The following is a 10,656-nucleotide window of genomic DNA, read 5'->3' as shown; positions in this document are numbered from 1 at the left end:
TCTTAATCTAATATAATTTGTTTTTCTATTACACAAGTCTATCATCTTTGTAAGAAATACCAGAATATGTGGTTTTCTAACTAAAAGAATGATGTGTTGTTAAGGGTATTAAGCCTTATTTTAATAGCTTTCAAGCATTAATTAAATTATTAATTAAATTATTCTGGTCAACAGAAGACAAATATGTGACTTACAAAACTTATTTCAATTATAGTCTTTAAGTAAGAGAAAAGCACTACTTTTTTCCCTTTGCTGTTATTTTTAGCCAGTAAGAAAGCAGTCAGAGCAGTTCTTATTTCATCACAATTTCTAATCTTTTCCAGATTCACTGACTTCTCGTAAGAGTTATTTCTTTCTGAAGCCACAATAATGTTTTTAGAATGGAGAGCAAGGGAAAGCTTTATTCTGTGGCTTTTCCAGAGATAAAGACCTTGTTCTTTTTTCAGCCAGTTCAGTGTTTCTCCAGTTTAGCACCAGGCTGATCCCTGTTTGGTGCTGGCACGCAGTGTTGCTCAGGCAGTGGGTAGGTGGAAAGGCACGTGTGAGTTGCCAGCTGCACCATGTAGTCACTTCAGGGAGTGCTGAGCCTGGACCAAGCCCTGCAAGTCTCAAATGCTGAGCTAATAAACCTCCTGAGCCACTGAAGTGAAGCTTCACTTAAATATTCCTTAAATATTTCCCCAAAGCTTAGCACTAGTGATCAATATCAGGAGAATCAAGCAGAGCAACTGTTTGCAGCTAGAAAATATCCTCAAAATAATTCTTGATGTTAGCACTTCTGTGCATGAGCTGTAGGTGTTACTAACCAGACAGACTGTCAGACAATACATGTGCTGAAAAAAACTGATGGGAGTTCTTGATACAGGGAATTTTTCTTAAATCTTTTCAAGTGGGGTCTTTGAAAGGTATCCTGTCCATACCGATGTTTTGATAGAAATGTTGCCACTTCTAATTTTTGTGCATAATTTAAAAGTACAGGGGCTCCTCTTTAATCTGCTAGAACTCCTCAATATGAAAATGTGTGTTCTGCCTTTCTCAGAGATGAATTGTACATTCTTGGCTGGAGGAGCCCAGGCATGCAGGCACATCACCACTGACATTCAAGAGGAAATGCTTTCCCCTGCATCTGAGCAGGGATGTTGAATAAGTATCATTCAGCTAATATAGGCAGCTTGGGAATTAGATGTTTATCATTAAAATAAGCAGAATGTTTAAAGGCATGAAAAGAGTTTATTGTGAATTAGACTGTGCTTGGTCCACACAGTGCTTACCAAAGGTTCATGCAGATGCACAGCACCAGTTCTTTCAGCACCACAAATTTTGTTCGAAGTCATCTTGTAGTCCATGTAGAGTAGACAGACACAGTGGCACATTCATTTTAGTGAACTCAGGACCAGTTTTAATTAATTTAATTTCAATTAGCTGGCCAGTGTGGATGCACTTTATAACTATTATTCCACAGCCTTGTTTCTCGTTATTCATAACTTGTTATAAAGCTGTTTCTATGTATGTAAATCGAATTTTCTATCTTCTGTTGGCCCAATATATACTCTCTGGACTCTTGCAGGACTGTTTTCACTGCCTTTTATCAGCCTCATAATTTTATGTAACATATCCACGTTCAAATGAAATACCTGCTTATACTGAATCTCTAAATTAGTGTGGACACTAGTCTTTATTTTTTTCATAAAAACAATGAAAATCGAATACACGTATTGTGTACAAACTACTCCCTACTTTTTCTAATAACTGCACTGCTTCTTAGTCAGAAATAAACTAAATTCCAGTACCATCTATTGATGAAAGGCAGGATCTTTACCCATTAGGAGTAGTTTTCAAAGTGGTTGGGAAGCAGTATCAACATATGACTCGGGGTCTGGCTGTTGATATGATTTTTACATTATGTTGTTTCCATTTTACTTATATTCTGGCTTAGAAATAGCGTTAGAAACCCACTAGAGCCAACAGCAGGGCTTCCAGCCTGAGGTGAAATGTTTAAGAGGACCACAGCAGGCAGCTTCGGGCGGGTTTACCGGTGTGATCGCTCACACAGCGCAGCCCCTGGAAGTTCCTGCTTGTGTTCTGCTCACAACGAGCTGAGCAACGCGGGGCGGATGCCTGCGGGCACCTGGCTTGTTTCGCATCTGTGAGATGCCCGTAGGGCTCGTTCCAGCATCCGCCCGGTGCCAAGATGCATCGTTCTTTCCCGTGTTTCCAGGGATCAGCAGCACCGCAGTCCTGTGGCAGCAGCCTTGCGGGGCTCCGGCCGCCCCCCTGGCCTAAGGCCCGTCAGCGCCGTGCGGCGGGTGCTCATGCCGGTGCTCATGCCGGTGCTCATGCCGGTGCTCATGCCGGTGCTCATGCCGGTGCTCATGCCGGTGCTCCGGGAGCTCGGGCCCTGGGCCGGAGCTCGCGAGCCGCGCGCGCCGGGATTCCCTCAGGGAATGACGTCCCGGCGCGCGGCCATTGGCTGCGCCGCGCCGAGTTCTCCATTTATGGACACGGAGCCGCACGGGGCAGCCCCGGTCCCGGCCCCGCGCCGCTCGTCGCCCCCCGGTGCCCGTCCTGATCCGCTCGGGCCCGGCCCGGCCCGGCCCCTGCCCCGCGCCGCTCGCCCTCCGGCCCCGCCCCGCCCGGCCGGGAGCTGCGCGCGCGGGGAGGGCGGAGCCGCTGCCCCCTCCCCTCCGCCCGTCCCTCCGTCCCGGGGCGCCGGCGTGTCTGGGCAGAGCCGCGGGCAGCGCAGCGCCGAGGAGCAGCGATGGTGAGCCGAGAGCTCGGCCGGGGCCGAGCGGGGCCGGGGCGGGAGCGCGGCCGTCGCGTCCCCTCACGCGGTGCCGGGAAGGGGCCGCGGCAGCGTTCCGTGTCCCGCTCCTGGCCAGGGAGCGGTTGTGTAACAGCGCCGGCCTGCGGGAAGCCGTGCCGTGCCAGGCACTTGCCGAGGGCCTGCGGACCGGGTCGGTGCCTTTAGTCCCGTCCCGAACCCGCCCGTCCCATCGCGGAGCGCGGGCAGGGCCGGCGCCGCCCGTGAGCGCGAGCCGCGTCTGCCGCCCTGTCCCGCCGCTTGGGACCTGGACAGGACTCGGATGTTGGTGGCCTCGGGTGGGAGGAATCCCGTGGCAGGGGGACGCCACGGCGTAGTCGAACAACAGGTGACGTCTCTGGTTCCGAGGGCGCTGGCAGAGGGGTCTCGGGGGGCAGAGCCGCGCCCCGGCCCCGCCGTGCCCTGTGCCGGGCTCACTCCGGTCCCGGTCCCTGTGCCGGGCTCACTCCGGTCCCGGTCCCTGTGCCGGGCTCACTCCGGTCCCGGTCCCTGTGCCGGGCTCACTCCGGTCCCGGTCCCTGTGCCGGGCTCACTCCGGTCCCGGTCCCTGTGCCGGGCTCACTCCGGTCCCGGTCCCTGTGCCGGGCTCACTCCGGTCCCGGTGCCGGTGCACTCAGGTGTGCCGCAGAGGCGGCTCCCGAGCCCGGGACCTGGGGCACTGGCACCGCTGGGTCTGTGCGCTGCTGGTGCGACGAGGGGACGCGATGTCAGGAAAATACCTTTGTCCCAGACTGAGGGAGAATTGAGGTTCGGCAGGTGAACCTGGTTTGTCTTTAGTAATTGCGTCCTGATGATTGATAAAAGCTTTCATCCTGAAGTAATCCAAGTAATGATGATGTCTACCTGTTACACAAGAACTAAGAACAAGTAGTGAAAAATCCTTTGTGGTAATTAACTAGACTAAAATCTGTAACTTTTAAAAACGTAGTTTACTTAAAACTGTTCTAAAGCAGAGTGCTAAAGATTTGAGGGTTAAAATACTTGAAAAGCTTCTGCAGTATTTCTGCTAAAGCTCAACTAAGGTTAAGATTTAAAGACTGACCAGCCTAGTTCTTGTGTATTCACGACTTGACTCCCAATAAATACCTTTTCAAGGATGGCTTTCTTACTGCTATTGCTTCTGCTTTGACTTCCTGAGGCAACTCAAGTTGTACCTTGTTACATCTGTGTGGAGCACAGATCTTTGCTCTAAATAAAGCATTGCAGAAGTTAGGAAGCTAAAACTTCTCTTGAAGTCGGGGATGATACCAACTAGAAAAAAGACAGCTAACTAGTTCTTATAAACCTGCTTTTAGTAAGGAGCTGTGAATAAGATAGGTGCTTGTGTTCCCTGGGGGTTGATTGTTTTGCCAGGTGATTCAGATCAACTCCTTAGCCTTAATCTTTACTCCTCAAGTACTTGCTGTGTCACAGACACCTGTGGCACCTACAGGCTCCTTGGCAGAGGCTGGCTCAGTGCTTACCCTGCTGACATATTAAATGGGGTTGGAAGTCTTTGTTGCAGGTGCTTCAGATATGTCTATCTGTTCCCAGTACTACTTTGCGATCAGTATGCTAGTTGATGTGCTGTGGGCTCCATTCATTCCTTTTTAATGAAAGGTTTTAATCAAAGTGGTTTTTGTAAATTCATATAACTGGCAATATATTTTGCGAGATTTTCTTTATCAAAATAAGAGAATTACTTTCTTCCACAAGATACGCTTTTTAGGGATGTATTTAGGCAGTTATTCTCCAGATTTTAGTTTGATACTGAAGTAGTTTTTCACTGTGATATCTCAAAATAATATTAATTGCATTTTTAGATTATTGATAAGTAACTATTACAACAAAACCAGAAAATTGTTTTTGAAAGTGCTGCTTTTTCAAATAATTGTGCCAAAACAATTGTTTGATAGTCATTAGAAGGTAGTATTTTGTAACTTAGTTGGCAGGATTGCCTGGCAGGACTTAAAATGACTGCTGATGAACATGAATCATGCTACTAATATCCTGAAACTTAATATTCATTATCTGTGCTGTATAAAAACCTTGCATTATTTCTCTTATTTTTGTCTTAACACTTGTGATGTCTGGAGGGTGAAAGAAGCTGAACTTTTACAAGTGTTTTGTGTTTTCTAAATCAAGTCTTTTCTGCCATATCTTCTTCACTGTAGACCTCAAAGTGATCCTGTCCTGATGTGACTGGGTCCCCCGTGCAGGGTGCCACTGACACCAGGTGCTGTTGGTGCTTCGGGGCCATCTGGTCGAGCAGGGTGGTGTCCCTGGTGTGTCCCTGGTGCCTTCCCGTCCCTGCCATGCACTGCCCCGCCCAGCTCAGAATGCACTTCGAAGCTCTCTGCACTTCACAACACATCTGCTCCTTTTTGCTGGTTTATTTTTAATCCAGATCAATATCTGTGTCAAGTTAACAGGGTGGTTTCAGGAGGAGATCTGCAAGCATGGAATGGGTGAGCTGTTTTCATGGCAGTACAAGGTAGGAATGAGCAGCAGCAGGGTACAACTGTAGTAAAGCTGACAAATCTAAGGAGCATTAGGTACCTTGAATTTTTTCTCTTGAAATGCATCCGTTTTGTTAGCTTTGTGTTTCAATGTTTTAAATAATAAAAGAAAAATTCTAAAAGCTCTAACAGCTTAGCTGAAGCTTTTAAGTCTTCAAAAACTGCATATTGTCAGTGCCAGGTAGTCCCACTCCAGTGAAGGACACTATCCATAATATGCAGGAAGCCTCATGGTGAAACTAAGCTGGAACTTGCTTGAAGGGGAAGCATATGGGCAGCTGAACTTTATGCTGTTACACTGTTAGAGCCTTCATGTCATGGGGTACTTCATGGAGATGCATTGGAGGATCTTGAATTGGATGGAGAATCTGTACCATGTCACAAAAATCATCTTGGACCTTTCATTTAAAGTAGCTCTTTAGTCTTGAGGTAAAGATTTGCTCCCCAGAGTAGTGTCAGGTGGCTTTAGCTCTCCTAAGGTTAAAACTTTGAATGTCAATCAACAAGTATTTTCTAAGGCATAAACTGCTGCTCTATTTAGAAAAAACAAACCAATCACACAGCGACAGCCCATCAATGATCAACTTTGCCTGCTTTTGCATAATCTCTGTTCCAGAGTACATCTGCTGAGGTTTTATACCAATTTGTTGGGCAGAGTGAGAAGGGAAAGCTCCCAAGAGAAAGGATCAGCTCTGGATTGGCTCACAAGCTGTTGAGCAAGCCAGGGTTGTTTAATAAGCTTATGTTAAAAAACCCAATGTGTTTCTATGCTACCTTTAACCAGTATTTCAGTGCTAAGCAATTTTCTGTAACGCTGCAGTCAGTATGTGCATTTTATCTGAGTGTCTTCTTAGTTCCACCTCTTCAGCAAAGATGGAACGCTGATTTTTAAAAAGGAACCTTTTTTTAGCAGTTTGACATCAGAAGAGGGCAGATATTTATAGCCCAGTCCAGCAAGAAGATGAGAATGTCTTGATTCCATGTAGTGCCTATGAATGTCTGCAGAAATGAAAGACTGGATTACCCTTGCTGGCCTTTAGGATTCAGTCCTGAAATAGTGAAATGTGTGATGGGAACTGGGACCTTATACTATCTTAAGTCTTTATTTTCTGCAGGGAAGTCACAAGCAAGACAGTGACGCTTCTGTATTTGAAGGGTTTTTTTCTGTCTGGTGCTGCAGACAGTAGCCTAAGCTCAAGCCTTGCTTTCTGCCAAATGTGGAATACTAGGAAGGGTAACAGCATGTGCTTTGCATTATGTCTAGAGGTGCATTAATGGAAAATCTTCCAGCTATATGATGTTTCTTTCTGGCTGATACATAAAATACACTAAAACACAGGAGTACTTGATGTGTTTTGTTTAGGCTTGCATTGTGTGCATGCTTGTTTTTGTTTCTAGCTTAGACCTCTAGAATGATTACGGATATACTGTGTATGTTAGAGCACATTTTCAGAAGACACTAATGTATGCAGAATGTTACTCAAATGCAACTTTTGCAGCTGAAAACTGAACATGTGATTGTGTATGTATGTGTATCTTAAGCAATTTTCTCATCATCTCTTTTGCCTTCCAGGTATGTTTTTTTTCTATTCTACATACAGAACTAATTTATTGTGAAGGAAATGGAATGGCAATACTATTAGTAGTTTAGTTAAGCTATTTGCAGCCACTTTTTCTCAACTTCAAGAAGTAACATCCACCAGTCTCACTGCCTTGTTCTTAAGGCATTGCTTCACATGTGGCATGGGTGAAGTTAAAAGGAGTTTTGTCATGGTTAGCACATGGAATGTTAAGCTTATATGTGTTCAGTAAAATCTTAGTAATACTCCCATTTTAACATTGAAAGTATGTTACCTTGTTTGTAACATTAAAAAGTTGTACATCTCATTAGAGACCTGTTATTATCACCTTTTGTAATAATTTAAATTAATTTGACTTCATAAATACCACTCTATTCTCATCTCAGTTGCAGGAGTTAGTCTAAAAGTGCCATTTGTTTAAATGGTCATGCTCTGCTCTATCTAAGGTATATTATAAAAAAGAGGTTTTGGTACTCCTAATTTCAGCATAAGGAATACAAAATTCCTGTGTGTTTGGTTTTGTATTCTAATATAGTATGCATGTATACACTAATGATTCTAATGTATAGAACATGTAAATAAACATCTTCAGAGTTGCAGAAGAATCCTTTATATTAATAAAGCCTAACTTAGTAGCTGCATGTTGTGATGAGGAAGGGAGCAAAAAGAGGTGATTTTTCCTCCTGGGCTTGCAGCTGTTACTTTGCCAGGCTAACCCTGGGAGTGAGTTTCCTGTAGTTGAAGAGCTCTGACACAGATCAGTGCAGTTCTGTTGATGAAGACCAGCCTGGGGTTGTCCTGCAAGTTGTCAGACTTTTGCTTTACCATTTGTTTCTGGTTATTGCCACAATAAATGGCTTAAAAATGGCAAATTCATCTGCTTTCCTTTTCAGTTTCCTAAAGCACTCTTGTAATTCAGTACTTCTGTTTTTTTAGGAAGCTGCATTCCAGATCTAGGTGGTGTGTGGCTACTGAAAGGCATTAAGAATGGTGTTAGAAAAGGATTTTGCACCTGATTAACAGGGGTTTTGTTCTGAGAGTTAACCGTGCTAGACTAAAAGCGATAAAATTGAAGCAGTTTTTGGAGCTGGGAGGAGCATGTTTGTATACGTGTGTGCTACAAAAATGAGGATTTGGAAACTATTTCAGTTCCTCTGCAAGCGCAGAAATCCAGGCACAGGCTTCGGTAAGGAAGGCTTGGCTTGCATTACTGGTAACTCTCTGAATTAAGCCACTTTGTACTATCTAAACTCTCACCGTGAATATAAGCAGCAAAGTTCACCCTAGCACAAAAGGCTAAACCTTTCAGGGAAAATCATATAAAGGTTCTCTCACACATTTCCTCATCTGCTGAACACCATTCATTTCTTCACTACCTATGGTCTCCCAAGGAGCTTTTCTGGTTGATGCTGGTCACTTGCAAATGATCAGCATTGTTTTAAACTCTGATGGAAGTGGGTTTTTGTACTGCCTGTGTATGGGGAGGTATTCCAGGTCTATGGAGTGCCTGCTGACTTTTGGACCTGCTGGAGTCAGGGGACTCTGGATAGCTGTAGTGTGTTGTTTGGATGGCTGTAAAAGTATTTGTAAATATCAGAGAAACATGGCAGGAAGTAAACAAGATTTTTTTTTCCCCTTCAGATGAGAACTGTGAGCTTTCTCTGAGGACTTGCTCAGACGTTCACCTCGAACTCAGCCTCCTGTGGCACTCCTGGGGCAGCTTGGGTGTGAGGAACTGTAATTTAGTCAGACCTTCCTGAGCTCAGTTCAGTCTTTCCCATCTCCTACTCCCTTCCCCACATTCTTGAGATGCCAATTACTGTCCTGCCCAGGAAGTATGGTTGTCACTCCTCTCCTGACTCATCCTCATCTTCTAGCTTTCCTATCCTCCACCTACTGCTTTCCTCCCTCCCTTCTTCAGACTGTGGATGCCCCCTGGGGACACCAGGTGTGCAGTCAAGTCCTGGCAGTGCAGGCATCCATTCTCTCTGCTTGACTGAGTCATTTCTGTGATCAGAAAAGGCGTCTTGGTCTACAGCTTTTTCACACGCTGAACCTCACCGGTGTTTTCTGCTCCTGTTACGGGTGCTTCCTATAAATGTGTAAATAGCTTTGGGGTTTGATGGTGTTCTCTACACAAGTACCTCTAAACCCAAGATTCTGCAATGTAAACAGCTTAGGAAGAAGGGTATGGTCAAGATTTTTTTCCAAAGACACAGCAGCATTTATTTGATACTAAAACCACTCATGGATTGCGTTCATAAACTATAAAATGTAATTTTGAAAAAAAATTTCTGAATTTAATTTTTTTTACTTGAAACTGAAAATATGTTTTAAAACAAAATAAACATGAAAGCTGACAAGGCAAGCAATGTTGGCAGTTGGAGTGTGAGTCAGAGCTATCAGAAGTGATGCTAATAGGGAAGCCTGATTACAAGGTACTTTTAAAGTACAAAGGTTTATCTATTAACATAACTTACTAAATGTGAACTTGAAAGTTAAAGCCAGATATTAGCAGATCTTGTGGTCAAAACTGTCCTGGAAGTGTCAAAAGGATTATAAAATAGGTCTGGTGCTCTGTTCTCCTGTCATGTGTGTCTTTTCAGCTGCCAGAAGTGTCTGGTGAAAGCCATTTCTGGCTTCCAGGGGATCAGTGCAATGGCTTTGGGACGGAGTGATGATAGATGTTTTTCTTTAGACTCCTTCAAAAAAAAGGAGACATAAATAGTTTATGCAAAAACATGTGCTTCTAGAAGCTATTTTCATGCTTTTTTCAGCAATCTGAAGTCTAAATGAGAGGTTTTTGTTGGCATCCTTCAAAGAGGATTAGCAGTCTCGTAGTGACTTGCTGCACTTGTCCCTGTACAGGAAGTGTGGGGCTTTTTTTCCTTGCCAGCTCAGAACCACTCACTGAATCAGTCATCAGCTGAGCCTGAGTCTGTAACCACTTCTTGGTCAGCCTTGTCTAATTTAAGTGTTGAAGTCATACTCAAGTCTGAACAATGCCACCTGATACCTTCTATAAAACAAGCAAAATGTTTTCAACAGCTTTAAAGTCTTTCCTGCTTGTCTTATAAAATATGCTGCCTGATGTTTGATCTTGCACCCTAGGAGAGTCTTCTGCTTTTAGTCTGACATGCCGCAACATTTGTGAGGCTTTAAATTCTAGGCAATTCACCAATGCACACTGTTATCTTTTACAGAGATTGATGTCTTTTCCTGTGCTTTGAGTTGGATATTGCTAATAGCAGAAATACAGAGAGATGGAAGTTGGAACCTCTTGTTAGTAATGTATTTGCAGTGCCAAGCGGTAGTCAAGAACTTGTCTCATCTTGTTTTGTTTTGTTTTTTTTTTCCTGCCTTGAAGGATACAAGTCTGCACAAATACCTAAGTGCTTCCAAATTTGCTTTTGTAATAATTTGCAGCCCTGTGTTATTCCCAGCTTTGTAAGGAAGTGCACAGATGCAAAGTGTGTTTAATGCTGCCAATGCATTTGGAGGCCCTGGGGTTGTGAGCCCTGCTCATTTGGTGTGGAAATACTACTGCTCTGGGGGGTAGTGGGAGCATTGTGAGGGCAAAAGTTTACCTAGTTCCTGTAAACATCTTTCAGCTGGTATGCTCCTTCTGACACACACTGGCATGGTCACCCCTGATTGCTCAGGTTTTGGACTCATTGCAGGTGTTTTGATATATGAAAAGGAAAATACTTCTTTTTCAAAGTGAAAGCAGTGTTCTTGAGGCATATTGAAAGAGAAC

The 10,656-nt window shown here is 44.3% G+C and overlaps 1 protein-coding gene across 1 annotated transcript in view; it reads left to right on the top strand.

Annotated features, from left to right (window-relative positions):
* The first annotated feature begins 2,444 nt into the window (after positions 1–2,444).
* Positions 2,445–10,656, top strand: part of MYO1E (myosin IE) — a 77,035-nt gene continuing 68,823 nt past the window's right edge. The window contains 2 exon segments of the mRNA XM_058846616.1: positions 2,445–2,747; positions 2,750–2,761. Coding sequence (XP_058702599.1) covers positions 2,445–2,747; positions 2,750–2,761 — 315 coding nt within the window.

This window comes from Poecile atricapillus, chromosome 11 (assembly GCF_030490865.1).
Source record: "Poecile atricapillus isolate bPoeAtr1 chromosome 11, bPoeAtr1.hap1, whole genome shotgun sequence".
NCBI classification, from domain to species: domain Eukaryota; kingdom Metazoa; phylum Chordata; class Aves; order Passeriformes; family Paridae; genus Poecile; species Poecile atricapillus.
This window is presented reverse-complemented; position numbering and strand designations above follow the sequence as displayed.